Source organism: Linepithema humile, chromosome 8, assembly GCF_040581485.1.
Source record: "Linepithema humile isolate Giens D197 chromosome 8, Lhum_UNIL_v1.0, whole genome shotgun sequence".
NCBI lineage: Eukaryota > Metazoa > Arthropoda > Insecta > Hymenoptera > Formicidae > Linepithema > Linepithema humile.
In genome coordinates this window covers 6,139,365-6,160,971 of record NC_090135.1, presented here as the reverse complement: position 1 = coordinate 6,160,971, position 21,607 = coordinate 6,139,365, and the positions used below count along the sequence as shown (strand labels likewise).

Here is a 21,607-nt window from a genome sequence, read left to right as displayed (position 1 = left end):
TTTACCAAAACTCCAAAATTGCAAAAATTTTTACCACCTGGAAGATACACTTTAATGATAGCGTATATACGAAACGTAAATTATATCAAAGAATATTTTATAACATCTTTATTCTCCAATAAAAAACTGGACATGTAAGTTAAAAAAGTATTTGAAACAAAATTGAAGTATAAAGAATATTTACTAATATTTTTTTCAAAATATATTTATTAAGTACATTCATTAACCAGATGACATTCTACGAATTTCGTATTACATAAGATAGTCATAATAGTACTAAAGTAAATTCAGCACTACATTTCAAAATTTTCGATTTTAAGATATAAAAATATATGTCAAATTGGTACATTAAAAAAATTCTGTACAGTATTATAAACTATCATTCAATTTTTTTAAAACTCAATATTTTTTGGTCTATTTTTAGTCGATCCTTAAGTATAATTATATATAAACATTTATAAATACTATATTGTTAAAATATGACAGGTTAAATGCGACAGATATTGATATAATGATTGCTCGGCAACTATTCCCATGCTGGGACGAAATAGCACTTAATTCCACATTTAAAATTTCTATCAAGCATCGACGGTACTAGGACGCCATTCCCAAAAATGGCGCACCTTGTGGACGGTGGTCGGTGTGGACCATTGTTCCGCCGCATTTTTTTTAAGATAGCAAGATATTTGAAGGTGTGGTCGCGATCTATAAATTATGTCGACGGGGACCGATTGGTGTCCGCGCCGGCTCCAGTTCGGTCGGTGTTTCCCGATGGCGGATGGCAGTCGCGAGTTAAGACGCCGTCTTTCCCGCAGCAAGAACAAAACTTCTTCGGAGGCATCTTGCAGTCGGCCCAGGTGTGACTGCGCTGCTTGCAGCGCCAGCAGCATTCGTCCCGGTTATATGCTGCTGCGGCCAAGTTCGTAACGTTCTCTGTTTTCTAACGTTCTCTAGTTGAATAGATTCATTCACTGTTTTCGTTTCATAAATTATTTTCCCGTGGTCACTACAAGCAAAACTTCAAAGTGTAATATGCGCTGATAGCAAACTTGTATATGACAACGCGCTGCGCACGAAATGCAGCGATTATCTATAAAAGTGTAATGTAGAAGGGATGCTTTAGCAACAATTTTAGTTAACTGTTCTTTTTCAAATATGTAATAACATGTCATTTTTATATTTATTTTGCGACTATGCACAACACAAGTGTGGTATAAACAATGCGTCATGCAGCGCGACGCATATAATGTGATACTGATGACTCATTTTTAAAAGATGCGATTTCGTAACATAATAAAATCATATATGGTTGAATTCAGCGTAAAAAATGCTACAACTTTTGTCATTACAAAAATTTTGAAATTCAAAAAAATAATAAGAAGGGGTAAGGGTAAATTAAAAAATATAAATTTTTTTAAAAATCGACTTACGCGGTTATAAAGCTCATAAAAGACCATGCAACTTTTATTCGAAACATTTTTTGATACCTCTTACAGTTTTGACGATATTCAGTCAAAATCAAAAAAACCGTTTTAGCTTGTAGGGGTTGTTTCAACCCTAAACGTGCGAGAAAACACATAAAAAAAAATACGTGTCTCTTATTTTGAACTACTTTACAACATATTTAAAGCTCGTCAAAATCGGAGGGGGACACTTGGGTCCCTTTCCTTTTCAGTTTTGAGCATATAATAATTTTATATATTATTTAAAAAATCAATTAAAATCAATAGGAGCGTAAAGAGCCACAATGCTAGTTCTTCGTGCGAAGGTTAAAATATCTTAACACGTTCTTCGCACGAAGAACTAGCATTGTGGCTCTTTACGCTCCTATTGATTTTAAATGATTTTTGTAATCAGTTGAGCCTTATATATTATTAATTTTATATATTATTAATTATTAAATCATATTATATAACATATAAGATTATATAATATTATATTATTATGTAATATATAAGATTATATAAATTGTTATATTATATGTATACAATATACAGTATATTACATAATACAATAGATATACAATACAATAGATGTACAATGAAATGTATATTATACAATATTTTGACCAATTTAGTGCAAGTAAGGTAAATGTCCCAGAGGCCGGATAATTAAGAGTTATCATTACTAAATATATAATTTTTCTTCTAGATAATATTTTTTCAAGATAATATTTTTCTCATCTTTCTGAATACATAATAAAGATTGAAGTCTATCTAACAAAAATAAAATTAAAATTGTAATTAATGAACGACAATTATTAAAATTAAATATTTGCAAAGAAATATAAGTTATTTATACACTCACCCGAAAAAAAAGCGGTACACTGAAAATGTGGGAAAAATTCATCAAATTTCAACTGACGATAACTTCGTAAATAATAAAGATAGAAAGTTCTATAAAATATGGAAATGAAGCTAAAAATCTCTACTTTAAGAATCAATTTATTTCAATGTTGCAAAATAAATTTATTGAAAATGGCGGATGACAAAGCGCGAGCATGCAAAATTGAAAAATAATGGTTCGAGTTTGCGACGGTGCACGGTATAAACAAAAAATTGTAGCTTATTGGGATCAAAAGCGTACGAAAGTACAGAGTCTCCTCTTTAAAATGCTTTTTTATGCATCTCGATACGATGATTTTTCGCCGAGAGATTCGCATTTGAAGAAAAAGGCAGATTCTTACTTCAAATGCGAATCTCTCAGCGAAAAATCATCGTATCGAGATGCATAAAAAAGCATTTTAAAGAGGAGACTCTGTACTTTCATACGCTTTTGATCCCAATAAGCTACAATTTTTTGTTTATACCGTGCACCGTCGCAAACTCGAACCATTATTTTTCAATTTCGCATGCTTTTGCTTTGTCATCCGCCATTTTGGAGAAAGTTATCACACATTATTGCGTTATAAATTTTCGAACACTAGACATCCAAACTTTTAAAATGGTTTTTAAAAAATCCTGCTAGCTGTATTACGTGCCGAGATATTCAATTTTGAACCAGACCGAATTGCAAGAATAAGAATTCTGTGGTTATCAGCTCCGCGGTATTTTAAAACTCCAAACTCTCCTTACGGTTATAAGTGTCAATTCTGCTCTTGGCGTTACCCAGGATCAACGGCGTGGACGTGGCAGAAATCTAATCCCGTGTGCACATGTAGGCACGTGTGTATGTGTGTGTGTGTGTGTGTGTGCGTGCGTGTGTCCGTGCGTCCGTGTGTGTGTATGTGTGTGTGCGTGCGCGTGCGTGCGTGCGTGCGTGCGCGTGCATGCGTGTGTGTGCGCGTGCACCACTGGGATAAGGACCTCATGGCTCGTTAGATCCACGATATTTTACGACTCCAAACCCTCCCGGTGGTGCGTGTACAATTGTGTGTGCGCGCGCGTATATTAATAATGGGTATGATCTCCTCGTGCGCGTATTACCTCATTCATGCGACGAGGCATACTTCTTGTTCTAATTTCAGTCTGCGTAATGTCATTCCACTCTATTTCAAGAACTCTTCTGAAGTTCTGGCAATGACTGAAGAGCAGGTACTCATGATTTCGATGCTTTTCTGTTAATATTATCCCATAGGTGTTCAATGGGATTTAAATCTGGACTCATTGCTGGCCATTCGAGTCGATTTATGCCAACTTCATCGCAGAAATCAAGCACTTTTCTCGCAACGTGCGGTCGAGCATTGTCTTGCATAAACAAAAAGTCCTCTCCGATGAAGTGCGCATACGGAACAACGTACGGTATGAGTACGTCTTCCACGTATACATCTGCGTTCATGTTTGCGTCAAAAAAGTGGAGATCTGTGTGAGCATTCGCAGAAATTCCTGCCCAAACCATTACAGAGCCACCATTGTAGCTAGGCCTCTCACTTACAGTACAGTCTGCAAATCGTTCTCCAACGCGACGGTATACTCGTTCTCGTCCGTCTGAAGAATACAGACAAAAACGAGATTCGTCGCTAAAAAGAACGGTACTCCATTCTGCATATGTCCAGCCTGCATGCTCGACAGCAAAATTGAGTCGAGTTACGCGATGGCGACGCATAAGCGAAGGTACATTTGCTGGCCTGCGCGGAAAAAGACCGTGTTCCGCTAATCTGTTTCGAATAGTGTCAACGGATACATTACATTCGCGGACATCTCTTAAATTGTTTCGAATTTGAACAGCCGTTCGATGTCTGTCTCTTAATGAATTTAAAACAATAAATCGGTCATCGTTTTCATTCGTACAACGAGGACGTCCCGAACCAGGTCTTCTTTGGACAGAATTAGTCTCCAAGTACCTAGCATAAGCACGTTGCACGGTTGACACTGACAAATCAAGTGCCTCAGCAACGTACCTTCGACTTCTCCCATCTTCAATTAACGCTACAACTTGAGCAGCTTTTTCAGGACTTATCGTCGCCATAATTGACCAATAATTTCAATGCGAAAAGATTAATTATTGTTTACTTTGACGAAGTCGTACGAATAAGTAATGCGTCTCGAAAGAAAAAGATCAAGAGAAATCAAGCACTCTTCTCGCAATGTGCGGTCGAGCATAAACAAAAAGTCAGGGCGGAGAAATCACAAAAGATCTGCAGACATCTCCTTCGGATGCAAAACAATTGATTGAAAAATAATGGTTCGAGTTTGCGACGGTGCACGGTATAAACAAAAAATTGTAGCTTATTGGGATCAAAAGCGTATGAAAGTACAGAGTCTCCTCTTTAAAATGCTTTTTTATGCATCTCGATACGATGATTTTTCGCTGAGAGATTCGCATTTGAAGTAAGAATCTGCCTTTTTCTTCAAATGCGAATCTCTCGGCGAAAAATCATCGTATCGAGATGCATAAAAAAGCATTTTAAAGAGGAGACTCTGTACTTTCGTACGCTTTTGATCCCAATAAGCTACAATTTTTTGTTTATACCGTGCACCGTCGCAAACTCGAACCATTATTTTTCAATTTTGCATGCTCGCGCTTTGTCATCCGCCATTTTCAATAAATTTATTTTGCAACATTGAAATAAATTGATTCTTAAAGTAGAGATTTTTAGCTTCATTTCCATATTTTATAGAACTTTCTATCTTTATTATTTACGAAGTTATCGTCAGTTGAAATTTGATGAATTTTTCCCACATTTTCAGTGTACCGCTTTTTTTTCGGGTGAGTGTATGTACCAGTTCTGGTATTATTATATTTATAACTATTTAAAAAATTGTTTTTTTTATATTTAGAGATGAAATATGTCTAGCCATTGAGACATTTTTATTTTATTATATTTTCTTTTAACAACAATTTAATAATTAAAATTTGAAAAAATTTTTTAAGATGATGTTTCTTATATGCAAGAAAATTCCGTTCTCGCGAAAGAAATCATGCTGTTTGCCCACCCAAAATTTTGTCATTATCTTTGTCATCAATAAACTACAAACTAATTGCCAAAGCAAAAATTCCAAAGTTTATCGACGGCAAAGAATTAAAAAAAAAATAATAAAAATTTTTTTAATTGAACCTATCCGAAAACTCTAATAGAAAATCCTACCTAATAGAAATTTTACCTAACACAAAAACCTACCTAATAAAAAGTTCTATACCTAAAAGTTCGTAAGAAATCATAAACCAAGAAAGTTTAATAAGATTGAATTTTGCGCAAAACCGTTTTGGAATTTTTCGCAAAATGCTTAGCGCAGAGCTCAGCTCAGTTACCGCTATTTGCATCGAAAATCCGAGAGCGATTGTCTCGATGTTCCTCGCAGGACGCTAGCGCAGAGCTCGGCTCAGTTTCCGCTAGTTGCGTCCGAAAATTGTATTAATAGTCAACCATTCTTCAATGTTCAATCATATCAATGTTTCGAGATCCGTGCTCGACCATCATCGATGGGACCACGAATTTCGAAAGTCCATGCTCAACCATGGGATCAACACTAGAACTACCGATGATTAACATATACCAATTTCTATTTCTTTTTTCTTTCTGTTATAAAAAGTGATAAAGAGAAAAAGTACATTAATCAATTTAATCATTTAACACAATGCAACAAATCACAGAAAAAGATCTCAGCAAATACATTATAAATTTGAATAATTATTCTAAAAGGAATAAACCGGTCATTTTGACCGCTTTGGTAGTTCTAGTGTTAAACAATAAGACCATGGATGCATGAGTAGGCTAGGAAAGATTGCGAAGAAATTGACGTATAGCAAGAATAAATATATATTTCAAAATTGTAAATAAATTGTTAATAAAAAATGCACTTTTTTTTATTAGATAAATTATTTCAAATATACCATAATTCATTAATATATTTACGTTTGAGTAAAAAAATTTTCTTTTTCATTTTTAATTTAAATTTGTGATACATTTGTGGTACAAATGTATTTAAAAATTTTTCTTACTTTTGCTTTTCAACGCCAATTTATAATATTTAATCCTGGAAAGATATAAAAAGATAAACCACTTACCGTAGGGAAGGAAGAAATAAAAGTATACATTTACACACAGAAAAGGAATTTTGCTATCGCAATAAAATAATCGTTGCTATTGCATGTTAAATATGTTAGCGATAAAATTTCGCTACTGTAACTACTTTTACAGATTATTCGATATGCAACAAATCTGTTTTGTTCAAAAAATCGACAAATTTTGAGATAAGAAAACAAATTAAAATTCGCTGTTACAACAAAATAATTTATTTTTAATAAATTTATTTCACTATTTCAATAAAATTGTCGCCATTAATACAAATTTTAATAAAAAAATAAAAATAAATTTTTTATTATATATTAGCAATATAATTTGCAGATTTAACAAAACTAATTTCGGTAAATAAAATTATTATCTATAACAAATCTCTTTGCTGTTCAAATAATAAACAGTAAGAAATTTTGCTACGATAGCTTACATAAAATTTACTGCGGCAGCAAATACTTTTTTCCATGTATTAACAAGTTTTTTCTTTTATTTTATGTATAATCTTTTTTTAAATATTTTTTTTCTTCTATTTTTTCTCATATGAAAAAATTAAAATAAATATATAAACAAACATAAGTACATTATTCAGAATAAAAATATATTGGGTTATTTAGAAAATTTGTAATAATTTTTATAATAAAATTGAAAACAATTTTTATATGTTTAGAGTCATCTTTGTTCAGTAATATATGCACCATTGTTTTCGACAATTTTTGGCCATCTTTAACAACTTGTGCATACTTTATTAAATAAAGATATATAAACATATAAAAATTGTTTTCAATTCTGTCATAAAAAAATTCTACAAACTCTGAATAATTCAATATATTTTATTCTGATCTGTCAATCATGAAATTCATTTAGGAAATATTCCAGGATTAAATATTCATCAACGCATCTAAGTCCTAGCCTATCCATTTTAAGATAATGAATCAAAGAAATAGTGTACTTTTCATAATTTTATTCAAAGTATTCTGGTGTATGATTATATTTTTAATATTAAATGATTAATATTTAATATATATAAATTCAAAGAGCTATTAGGCTGATTAAAGTTGTTTCAACTTCGGACTTAATCAAAATCAAAATTAGAAACACTTTGCTTTTTTTTAATGTCTAACACATTTTGCAGGTTACATATTTTTTAATAATTTTTATAATTATAATCTAATATAACATGTATCTTTTCTAGATATATATAATAATATTGGTAACACATAATTAAATTTAATATAAATTAACTAAAAAAATAAGTACTTTGTTCTTTTAAAAACAAATGCACGTACAACTCAAAATACTTTTAAAAAATACGGGAGAATAAAATTTTGATATAATTACTATAAGGCAATAAAAATTATACGACCTGCAAAATGTCTCGCGTCTATATATTTTTACACCATTATTTGATCCATTATCTTAATAATAAAAGACAAATTAAACTAACTCACCGATCGATGCGCAGCAGCGGAGTTGTCGTTCTGTTGATCTGCATAGTTGATCTGTAAAACACGAAATAAATCAAAATTATAGCAGTATTCACAATAATAAATATTTGTGAAATCATAAAAAATATTGAGTACATTGAACTTTTAATTCGTTTTCTAAGCAAATATGTAATAAAAGAATTATTAAAAAAGTTTAATTATTTAAATAAAAAGTAAAAAAATATGCGAATAAATTCTAATAATGATAAATATTAACTAATATAAATATTTTGTCTTTCAAATATTTTAATGTACAATATTTTCAACAAATAAATGAATTATTGCTTACCGTAAAGTTGCTCCGCCGGCGCCCGATGCTCCTCCTGAGCCTCCTCCTCCTCTCAGTGGTCCTTCGAAGCACTCACATTGAATCACACGCGTTCGCGGCACATGCATTGCTCGCATGCGTACCTGAATACGAAAATCGCGCGATACTTAAAACGGCACTCTCGACATCACAGGCGAATCGAACCGAATTGTCCAAGCTGTGACGTTACGCGCGAATTTCGTCCGCGTTTCAGACGACCACATTTACCAATTGGGGCACGATTCTCTCAAAACAGAGGGCAAAGATAAGCTCAAAGAAGATGAGATGTGATTAGTCATCCAATCAACCGACTAGATACAAAGCATCTGAAAAGCAATCGGTAGCCTTTGACTAACTCCGGTAGCCGTCCTCGACTACCTTCGACAGTCCGACTATCTGTACAACTAGCGCGTTGCACGTAGAACCAAAGATTGCCTTGCCGTAGTCGAGATTTTATGATTGAAACCGACCTTTCCCTCCCCCGAGCCAAGCCTAAAGTCAAAAAAAATCGTGTCCCAATATTTGTCATACAGCAAAAATGCGTTCATCTATAGATTCGCTATAACTCTCGGCATTAACGGCACTCCCGACGCGCATTTTGTTATACTATACGACGGAACGAATATATTTTGTAGCACCGATTACGCGCACAAAGTTGATCTGTAAAATAAAAAAATAAATGCAGATTAGTGTTTGAAATAATTAATATTTATAAAATAATTACTGCGCACATTAAACTTTATATTTGTTTATTTATGCACACGTCTAAACAAAGAATTAAAATTTTCAAAAATATATTTTTTGAATAAAGAAAAAAGTTTAATTAGTTGAAATAATAATATGTAAAAAATTTCTAAAAATGGTGAATATTAATTTACTATTATAAATATTTGTTGGGAATGTGCAATCATCTATTTCTCTATGCCTATGTATGCCGGTTACTACCATGTAAGGCCTAGTATTTATGTGGGCCCTCCTACAGATGTCGCGCACTTCTGTACAAGCGTGGTGGTGACACTTACTTACGATTTATTCTTTCTTTTCCGAACCACGTGTATTCTAGACTGTATTATTCTCTTAATAAAAACCTCTATCTCAACAATATTTTACTAAATATTTAAAGTATTTTAAATATTTTTTATATGCGCTACATTATATAATATTTTATATGCAATATTTTGCGAATAACAAATAAATGAATAATTACCTAAACGTTGATCCGCTGGCGCCCGATGCTCCTCCTGAGCCTCCTCCTCCTCTCATAATCGGTGATCTTCAAAGTATTCACACGTGATCGCGACGCGAATACGAAAATTGCACGGCACTCCGCGTTATATATTACTGCGAAATTACGGCCGAACGATATTATAATAATCATACGATATTTTAGCCGACACTCCCGACGCGTATTTTGTCAAGTTAGGACAAAAGTTAAACTCGAATATCGCTCATCGCACGAAATTCGCATTCGACACGCTGCCATGTACTCAACAGGTAACGATAAAAAGGGGAGAAGGGTGAAAAGCTGTGAGGAGTAATAATGATGTTGATATTTGAAGGGGGGAGGTAAGAAGAGATAACGCGCCGATACGCGAACGGTCCGCCTCGCTCAAGTGCCGCTGTGCGAATAGTAACTGACCAAGGGCAAGGATTCATTCATGTGAAGTCGTGTCGAAGGATCCAAGTGTGACTTAGGAGTAGGGGAAAAGAATGCGCGTGCCGATAACGCGTGCGAGAGAGAAAGCGTGGAAGTGAGAGAGAGAGGACATAGAGCACGTAGGCTACGGAGCGTATGTAAACAACCCCCACCAAACCTCCCCATGTCGAGAGTCGACAAAATTCCTAATATAATATATAATATTGTGCACATTACAAAATATTCTTTTCGCATTCAAAATTTTTATTTTGATAAGTAATTTACTATTTTATTTTTTGCCTTCTATCGTATTTTGCATCGGGCCGTATTTTTAAAATTTTTATCTGTAGACTCGTCAGCGTAATCTAAAATAAAAATTAATTTTACTTCATTCAAATTCCACGTTTTAAAGCTCTTTGAGCGCTTTTCCATTTCGTATTGTGGCACAAATGAGTAAATGTACGAGTAAAATTTAAAGATAAACACTCACGTAAAATATACAAATGTTACAAAATACAAAATATCGCTTTACATGAACATTGCTGCCCGCGCAATCAATTTCAATGAAATAAATCTTTCAAAATACGCGATTTAACCGATGAACATCCTCGACGCGTCCCGACTTACATAAAAACAAAGATTATGTATAAGCACTAGGATATAACACGGATACGTTCGGCATTCTGTAGAAAACAACGATGGATACTTGTAAGAAATAATTTTATCTCATCGAGGTAGAGAGAGTGATTTCAATGTAATTTTGTCGATGTAATTTTGTTAACTGTAATGAGAGAGATAAAGGTGTAGTATGGATTTTGTTAAAAGTATTTGCAAAAGTAGTAAGTTTTAGAAACAATAAATTTAAATAGATCTCGGAAATAGTGCGGTTCCTCTTCTTCCCTCTCCACATAATTAATTAACTTATCCTTCTCGTCATTTCGATTTTAATTTGAATGAGCCTCATTCGACCCCTTCAGATTGGATTAAATTATTCTCTGTTCCCCCTACAGTTAAAAATCTTACAGAATTATGCGCCAATAATGTCTAATGTCGCGATTTAAATTTTTGCGAATACACGGAAACAATTAAAAATTATTGCAATATGCGGCCGTTTAAAACTTCTTTAGCATTGCTCGCACCTCACGCAGTCTTCACGACAGAATTCAAAAGATATCTATCTTGTTCGTCCTTCGAAATGGATTTACACACGCGCGCACACACATACTCATCCACACATCAACATATAAGTACCTAAATTATAACATTAATATTACTAATAAAAATAAAACATTTTTGTTTTGTTCCACTTCTATTCAGCGTTTTCACATTAAAACACACAGTAAAACAAAAAATTAATTGTATGTCATGAACTTAATCAAAGCATTTATATTTTGTAATTCAGCCTTACACATAGTAAAAAAAAACTCGATTATGAATTGTTAACTTAATGACAACAATCAAAACATTTTTGGTGGGGCTAAATTGTTTAAGCACACCCTGATGTTGTGAGTCAAAGTCCCAATTGACCCCAGTGTTTATTATATCGATTGTTGTATGTACTAAAATTAAAAGTATAAAACTAATTCTTACAATTCATTCGGGAAAACTATCCAAATTGTAAAATCTGTAAATTGTCTAACACACCTTTGAGCTTATGAAGTCAGAATCAGAATTGAGCTATGGTATTAGCTGCCAACAAGTGTGTAGAATTTTATGATAACGGTGGATCTCACGATATGAAGGTATGTTTAGACAATTTAGAGATTTATATATTATACAAGGTAGATAATTATTCCGATTGAACCGTAATATCATATTTAAAAAATTTTAGCATTAACATTACGTAATCTCATATCCGAACAACGACCAATCTATTGAGGATGATCAAAGAATTGAGCGAAACTTACAACATTTTAATATGAAAGAAGATATAAAAGCAACAAACAACCGGCTTCGGCTCCAAATCCCCGATTCTTTTTACAATTTCGATTATTACGAGCCTGTATACTTACACAAATTATATTTTTTATAAATTTATAAGCATTATACATATTTTAACAATTTGATTTGTCAGTAACTAAAAACTATACAAGTTTGATTTTTATACGCATATTTAATTGATTATGTATTTTAATTTCTGCGCTCTTCTGTAAACTAGTAGTGTGTTTTCCTGTCAAGCGACCTCCCAGCAACTGTTTGTGAGACATAATATATATATTATGTCAGTTACGAATATGCTTAGTACACGGAGACTTCTCGGTACAAATAACATCGCAGTTTGATTCATATACTTTTAACATTCGGATTGTGTTTGTAAAGTGATGTTAATTGTATTATTATTACAAAATTGTTCATTTTCACGTATCATCGCATTTAAATTGATGATTTTAATATATCTAGGTAAGTGACTAGAAAAGAGATATTTTTAATTCAAAATATAAAAAACTTTATAAAGCTTTATAAATACAACTTTATTTTTTCAAATCTCTTTCTAAATAAGTAACAGTATCAATAATTTCTTTTTACTTTTACATTTTTTACTTTGTACAACACGAGTCTCTTCATACGTAATAATCAAAAATATCATTTCTGTAATGTGAAAATTAACTGTGTGCGTACGAGCACGCAGCTTGTTTGCCTATATTTGAGAATATCATAACTGATCAGAAATATAATATTTCAATATTTTAATGTTTTTCAGATTATACTAGCACTTTCAGTTATAATTTCGTTTTTTTTTTAATTTTTGTATTGCAAAAGGCATTTTTAAATATTTAATATGTTCTTGATAACAGTCTATGAAATTAGTCATATTACAATATTGCTATCTTTCTATAAACACTATCAGACATATTTTATGAATATTACTTTTCTCATGTTTTTTTTATTATCTCCTACACTGAAAGAAAAAAATAATAACGGTAACCATAAACAATAATGTTTTTTGTCGTCAACAATATTTTCTAAATATTCTAACTATATGATTGGTTAGATGTTTGGCAATACTGTACGTGTAAAATTATTATTGCTAACATTATATTAACAACTCCTATGAAACTGAGTATCATAATTAAAATTATAGTACCATGCTATTATAATTTTAAACATCGCACACTTTTTTCTCACAATCATTATATCGTGATTTTTTCTATATCTTTTTTCTGTAAGTTACTGTAACCGTTATTATATCTTTTCCTGTTATATAAAAATTAAAAACTATATGTTGCAAACTATATATAAAAATTAAAAACTATATGTTGCAAATGTATATGTTTCATTGCCAACGACTATTTTTTTCAGAAATTTTTTGTTATATAAAAAAAACTAAATATGATATTACGAAAGCTTTTAACAAATGGTTTAATAATGTTAATTGCTACAATAGCACTTTGCACTGCTATCGAAAATGACACTACAGTTCGTTACCATTTACCGGATTATATAATACCATTGCATTATGATGCTAAAATAAGATTTAATTACAAAACAAATGACATTGTTGGTGCATGTAATATAACAATATATAGTAATCGTCAAATAGAAAATATATTTATGCATCCAATGACATTCGCTATATTTAAAATTGTTTTGTATGACAACCTTTTTAGTGAAAAAATTTATGTTCCAAGATTTTCATTTATTAATAAACAAAATATGTTTATGATTGATTTTACCAACATGCCAAAACTGGAAAAATATTTACCACCTGGAAGATACACTTTAGTGATATCGTATATGCGAAACGTAAATTATAACAAAGAATTCCCTATTACATCTTTATTCTCCAACAAAAAAATGGACAACATGTAAGTTAAAAAAGATCAAACAAAATTATAATATAAAGAATATTCGCTAATATTCTTTTCAAAAAATATTTTTTAAGTACATTCATAAACCAGATGACATCCCATTGCGTAATATATAAAATAGTCATAATAATACTCAAATAAATTCAACACTGTATTTCAACTTTGTCAATTTTAAGATGTCGAAATATGTGTCAAATTAATACATTCAAAACATTCTGTACGGTGTTATAAACTGTGATTCAGTTTTTTTTAAATGCAATATTTTTTAGTTTATCCTTAGTCGATCTTTGTGTATAATTGTATTTAAAATTTTGTATTTACTATTTTATTAAAATATGATAGGTTAATAGCGACAGGTGTTGATATAATGACTGCTCGGCAATTATTCCCATGTTGGGACGAGATACTTAATTCCACCTTCAAAATTTCCATCAAGCATCATAAAAATTACACAGCCTTATCAAATATGCCTATACAAACAACAGAAAATGATGACAAACGTGACATGATGTGGACACATTTTGAGAAATCACCTACAATTTTTATTCAACATTTAAAGGTTGTAATAACCACATTCACTAACATTTCTACTTCGGCAAATGTCACATTTTGGGGTAGAAAAAACATAACAAACCATTTAAAATTAGCGGAATGTATTGCCCAACAAATCCTACAATTTTTTAAATATGAAAATAGTATGGACAAATTACCAAAAATAGACTATGTTGCATTCTGGGATAATTATCATAATAACAGTATGACATGGGGATTGATTTCACAAAGGTAATATTAAAAACTAAAATAAATTGATCAAAAATGATTATTAAATAAAAAATGTAAAACTATAGAGTAATATATTTTTAAAACTGAAAGATATACATATTTTTATGTCACAATGTATAAATTAAGAAATAACTAAAATCTAAAGATTTTTACTTGCGCCATATTAAAAAGATATCATTATCTTTAATTTAAATCAAAATTTGAAATAATCATTTTTTGTGTCAAATCAGATTTTAATTTAGCTGCAATTTCAGAAGCAAAATAACTGTGCTCTTTAAGTTGCACAAATAAATTGATTGCATCATTTATTATATCAATTATTTTATCGGAACTCATCAGAGTTCTTGTCTTCTGTTTTTTTCTATTCGTGAAATTATTTATATATGAAAAATTTCTCTTTTTTATCGTTTTGAAATAAAATCTGTATGTGATTGTGTAAGTAAGCAGTTAAGGCTACGTTGCTTCTTAAGGGATATAAATTACATTGTTAAAAAAAATTACATAACGACACAAAATTTTTAATAGTCATTTTATTTCTGTTTTTTATGAGATTAAGCTCAAAAAGTTTCAAATACATTTTTAGCAAGAAACAGTTACAAAAAATTCATTCGTAGCTTGAATTTGTTATATCTACAATACAAAGACTCATTATATTAAAGACATATATTATTAAATTGTTTAATTACAACAAACATTGACGATAAATTTTTCATATTTGAAAACATTTTTCAGAGAAGTTGATATTATTTATGACGAAGACTCAGATTCCGTTGGGCATAAATTGAAAGTAGCAAGTTTTATAACATATCAAATAATTTCTCTTTGGTACGATGATGTGTTGCTGTGGTCAAAAACAAATTTTCTTACATTGCTTGCAACACATATATTTAATCAGGTTGTTATAAATTCTTATTATTAATATACTACATTTAGTAAATATTTATATTTTAACAATTAGATCCAATCGTCTTAACTCTGACATATGCCACCAATTGTTCTGAGTAACAGAAAAAAAAGTTTTAGTCGTTGCTCATTGTTTATAAAAAAGTTATTAACAGAACAAGTTTATCGAATAGAACGTATCATTGTATGTCAAATAAAGAAATTCATGCAGCGACATATGTGTGTGTGTGTGTGTGTGTGTGTGTGTGTGTGACGCTATAAATTGTAACAGAAATAGCGTATTTTATATTACTTTTATAACAAAAATAAAAAAAAAAAACATTTGTTATATGACGACAGTATAATGACCTTTCTTCAAAACTCCTGGGCAGAAAAAATAAGAGGAACATTTATTTAAAGTGCCAATTTTAATTGTTCATTATTTTTTAAATTGTTCAAAGCTTTTAAACATAGAATGACGATTAAAACCCGTACACTTAATTTACCACGTTTAAATAAATAAATCAGCAAAAGTTATACCATTCAATATACATGGTATCAGAAAATTAGATTGTATCCATTGATTTTCTATTGTTAATAACTATTTTATAAACAATATATTTTATAATAAAAAACAAAATTTATTTGCAACAATCAGCGTTGGTGTATTGTTTTAAATATAATATTTTGACTAAATATTTATTTCATTATTTTAAACTTTCCAGATTCTTCCGAATGATATAATGAATTTATTTATCGTGGAAACACAACGGGATTCTTTTCTCTTTGATACTCCTTCTAATGCAAATGAAATGAGTTCACTTAGCTATCTTTTAAATCATACAAAACGTAAGTTAAGAAAATATATCTAAAAGCCTACAAATGGTTATAGTAAATATAATTAAATAATACTGTTGAATAATACGTACATTTTTATATTTTATAAAAGAATATAGATAAATTCTCTCTGAACTGCACACAATTTAAAATACAATGTGTTGGTATATAAACTTTATTATAAAAAAAATATATCTTAATTTTTTAAGACTATATATTTCAAAGTACTTAACAAATACATTATAATTTTAATTATTTCAGCATCCAATATATGGCGCATGTTATGCCATTTGTTAACTGCTGATGTGTTTTGGACTGATATCCGCACATATGTTACTAACAAACAGTAAGTAATATCATTTTATATCTTTATCTAGAAAGTTACATAAATTGAACATTGAAGAAGAATGATGTACCTAAAATTCTAAAATTTAAAAGGATAATTATATACTGCTTAAAATTTAACGAGTTATCTTAAATCTACAAAACTGTAAACAGCATAATATTGATTTTTTTAAGAAAATCACCAAAACCGACATACCATTTTGTTTTTCGAAATTATCTTTTACAATTACTTAAAAACTCAAAATATAAAATTTATGTTATAATTATATTAATAATACAATAATGTCATTTTCTTTTGGTGTGCAGCATTTGTAGAAAACTAGATAGATATAATTCAATTTCTTGTTTTTAAAGTGGAATTTATGTATGTCAATTTAAATTAATTTACATATTGATAAGTCGCTCACCGTTGAACATGTAAGTTTTTGGTGCACCTTAATAAAATCATTGAAATCGTACCGTGAGAAAAGCTATAAAAGTAAAAGTAAAAATATAATACTTTACAAAAGCTAATAGCATGTACAATAACTTGTTATTATCAAAAAAGATAATTATTATTACTTAGATTAAATAATTTTCCAAAATGGTCATAAAAACAATGATTTCAAACTTAAAGAATTTAATATAAACTGAATTAGAATATGAATAAGCAGGGAATGTACAAACCATTCTACTATCCTATTCACTCCTCCCCCATCTCTCCACCACCCCGTCTCGCTCACCCTTCCTCCCTCTCTCCCACCCCCACCCTTCTCTCACTCTCTCTCTATCTATCTATCTATCTATCTTCCAAAATACTATTCTTATTTATGTACTAAAATTGATTTTTGAAGTTTGATTCAATTAACTTTGATAGTATTTTGAAAATTAATATCCAACATATACAAATACATAAGTATATGTGGAGAACGTTTTATTCTTTATATTATAGTCAAAGTTTATTAATATACTTATAAGTTAAAAATTTTTGCTAAAAATAATGTACGCTTTTATAAAAATTTTCCATTTTACAGATATAATAAAACAAATGATTTTTGGAACACTATGCTTACTATTTTACAAACGATTCCACATAACTCAAGCGTACTTATTGTAAGAATACTTATATCTGTTTGGACAATGAAAATATATTATTACCCAGTACTGTACGTGACACGAAATAACATCACTCATATGACAAGATTCGAATATCTCACTTCTGATTTTATTGATAAGAAAACAGAATTTCCTCCAACATTCGTAACATATACGACAAAGTCAATCATGAACTTTCACGATATTTTTACCAATAAATCCTTTTGGCTATCACCGGACAAACCGGTAACGTTAAAGCACAAGTTTGATGAAAATGATTGGATTCTAGTAAATTTACAACAAACAGGTAAATATAAAACATTATATTTATTATGTTTTATTTTGGTATCTGGTTTACTTTCTTAATTTTACGCATCCTAGTGCTTGTGACACACGCACTCACATACTCGAAAGCGTGCGTGTCATTCATACTCGCAAGCACATTCTCACACGCTAATTGCTCCTACACTTTTTTCAAACAAATTGTTTAAAAATTTTATTAAAAATTTATATAATTTGATGAAATGTTTCACAAAAAACAATAAAAATTATTTAAAAACTAAAATTAAAATTTTGATAAATTCTATCAAGAGACTTAATAATGAAAGCTTTCTTTTTTATAATAGGGTATTATCGTGTTAATTATAATTCTGCAAATTGGGAGAAACTTGCGGAATACATGAATTCTACGACATTTATCGACATACATGTTCTCAATCGAGCTCAAATCATAGATGATGCGTTTCACTTCTTTATACATACACAACTTGATTATGTTACGTTTTGGAAAATCTCTGCATTTTTGTCACAAGAAACGAATTATATAGTATGGTATCCTATGCTTAAAGCTTTTGAATATGTAACTTTTATAGTTTCAATTAAAGATGCTAACGACGTAATGGTAGGTAACAGCAAGTTTCTATAAGAAAAATTGCATCGAAATATTATATGTACAAGATGATTCAATACAATCTGATATCCTTGAAATGTATTTTTCAGCGACTTTTAAAGTAATTTTTTTTTAACAAAATTTTGTTCGAAAGTTTGTTTTTGAAATATAATTGAAAACAGTTTGCCACTCGTTCACACGTAAGTCCGATACAGCGAGCAGGCAGGGATTGTGCAACACATCGTAAAAGTAATGTAATACTTTACAGTCACAGTGAGTGTAAGTAGCGAAATATAATTAAATTATAACTCAAAAATTAAGTTTCGGACAAAATTTTGCAAGAGGAAAAATTGTTTTAGAAATTGCTCAAGGATACGATATTTCAAAAACATTAGGTTGTTTTGAATCGCTTTGTATATAAAGAAAGTTAAAGTAAATTTATATATGTATAAATATACATACATATCTTTTATAAATTACAATAGGTTAAAATATATATTATCAATTTTCAGAAAAAAATGGAAGAAATATTGAATGGAGTTTTGTATAAAATAGGATACGTTGCACAACGACAAGAAAGCATTTTTACAGAACGTTTAAGAGAGGAAACAGTAAAATGGACATGTATTATTGGTAACAAAAAATGCAGAGAAGTAGCCAATGAGCAAATGATAAGAGATCTACGTGAAAATCGCACGCAAGTGTTTTACAACCACCATATTTATATAAACAATTTCTGTTGCATTTCGCATACTCACATTATGTACATCAAATACTAGATATATTATTTTATCATAAAAAAAGCTAAATTTTTGTAAGAAATACTTTTCTTTGGTAACGCAGTTTTGTAACGCAATCAGAATGGAAAAGATGGATGTATTGTAATGGTTTGGTGTCAGCCAACAGCACTATTTGGTATGACGTATATAACAAATGGACAGCAACACCTGATGATATAAAATTTTTGGAATATTTAACTTGCAGTGAAGATCCTGGAGTCATATCTAATTATTTGCGGCTGAATTTCATTGATAATATTTTATTAAAACGCAATACACGTGCTCACATATTTCTTCTCACCGTTGCGAGGCATGCAAGAAACAATATAGTTTGCGATTTTATATTGCAAAATCTCAACAATAATACATTTATGTTCACCTCCAACACGTAATAATTTTTTTATAATTATATCTCTATATTTATATATATATAAATATTTCTTATGTTTATAATTTTTATCCATCCGCGTCTCTTCCATTCTTATTACCTTTTTAAATAATAATATTTATCACTTTACTTTTTCGCAGACAAGCCGACATAGTTGCAATATTAATTGTTATTATTACGCACCAACATGCTGTAGAGCAATTGAATAAGGTATATTTTTCTAATTTAAATAACACTATCATTTTTTGACCACTTAAATATTGAGTTTATTTTTATTTGATTTCTCATGTACATGACATATTTAAACCGATTACCTTTAACACAGCAATTTATGCTCTCATAAACTGTAGTGCGAAAAAGTCTTAGGTTTATTAATATTGTCGAAATAATTTGTTTTAGGTACGTGAATTCGCGAAAGTTAATTTGAGAGAAGAGCGATTAGTTAATGCTGTTTACCAAAAATATAAAAAACGAAGATTCGAGTACGTAAGAAAAATCATAAACTATGGACTCATCGGTTTTCGTCGGTTTAAATAATATTAATTTAATTTAATTATTTCTTCTTATACTGCAAATTTTTGTTGGAGCAAATATTTGTCTCCTTTGATTTTTATTTAAAAAATTATATAAAATTGCTTTGCAACTATAAGTGACTTATAGTCGACTTTTAAAAAAGAATCGGCTCTGAAGTACAAAATGTCTGAAAAAGTGTAATATAACTTGCAAGAAAATAGTTTTTGTTAAAAATAAAATAATATAAAATAAAATATTTTGTTGAATGTTTTGTATGCTTACGCCAAAAAGTTTTAAATAGATATAATAAAAAAAGTAATATTACTATTTACGTTTAATTGTTTATATGAACAATTTAAAAGCAGAGTTGTCATACATGAATTAAAAGTTGTTTCTATCATAATGATATAATATTATAAGCGTTGTTTCTATTATATTATATTGATATTATATTTTAAGTTGTTTTCACTATTGGCAATCGCCGATATGCCGAACTTACAATTTCTTTAGTTATTATTTATTTTTTGATATTAAAAGCACATCTAGGTTTCGTCTAGAAAATATCGTAATGTTTTTTCGAAACAATTAATTTATAACAAGCAGCCTAATATGATTTTTTCTACTAATTCGATGACAAAGAACGTTTTGGAAATTATCTTCGTTTAATTCTATTTTTAACTCCGAAATATTGCTTACTTGAAGTTATAAGAACGCACTTGATGAACAGAGCGCAGTCTTACGTGGTCTTGAGTAGGTGGAAATAAATATCATTTGTAAATTTTACATCATTAGTGAATGTTAGCCTTCAACATGTTTAATATTGTGTAAATATAAATTTATATACGCAGTCTTCACGACAGCATCCAAAAAATATTTATCCCGTTTATCCTTCGAAATGCAATCACACACACACACACGCGCGCGCGCTTATTCACTCATACACACATAAACATATAAGTACCTAAGTTATAACATTAATATGACTAATAAAAATAAAACATTTTTATTTTGTTCCACTTCTATTCAGCGTTTTAACATTGTAAAATATAAAATTAATTGTAGGCCATGAATTTAATCAAAGCATTTATATTTTGTAATTATATCCAGTCTCACACATTGTAAAAAGAAATCTCGATTATAAATTGTTAACTTAATGACAACAATCAAAACATTTTTGGTCGAGCTAAATTGTCTAAACACACTCTGATATTGTGAATCAAAGTCAGAATTGAGGGCTTATTATATAGCTAGTTGAAGTTTGAAACGTTCCTGGAGCAATTTTTTAAAAATGATTTGTCGCTTTTCTTCTTCAGCACAGAGAAAGTTCCGATGTCCTCACACGACATACAAATGAGACCGATCCGATACATGCATCGGAAGACACTATTACACTCGAAGAACCACCCCAAATTATTTAAAAAATT

At 30.0% G+C, this 21,607-nt stretch overlaps 1 protein-coding gene across 3 annotated transcripts; it reads left to right on the top strand.

Annotated features, from left to right (window-relative positions):
* The first annotated feature begins 12,124 nt into the window (after positions 1-12,124).
* On the top strand, positions 12,125-21,607 carry LOC105670249 (Suppressor of ER stress-induced death). Of its 3 annotated transcripts, XM_067360889.1 has the most exons (12): positions 12,125-12,284; positions 13,185-13,690; positions 14,036-14,476; positions 15,209-15,371; positions 16,084-16,207; positions 16,457-16,541; positions 17,554-17,921; positions 18,241-18,515; positions 19,016-19,266; positions 19,347-19,670; positions 19,811-19,880; positions 20,070-21,607. In XM_067360889.1, exons 2-12 carry the CDS (start codon positions 13,215-13,217, stop codon positions 20,205-20,207), a joined length of 2,715 nt encoding a protein of 904 aa, XP_067216990.1. In that variant the 5' UTR covers positions 12,125-12,284; positions 13,185-13,214; the 3' UTR covers positions 20,208-21,607. The 3 variants fall into 3 exon arrangements, with proteins under 3 accessions (XP_067216990.1, XP_012219067.2, XP_067216989.1); XM_012363644.2 differs by lacking the exon at positions 12,125-12,284 and having other exon boundaries at positions 12,558-13,690; positions 19,016-19,200; XM_067360888.1 differs by lacking the exon at positions 12,125-12,284 and having other exon boundaries at positions 12,558-13,690.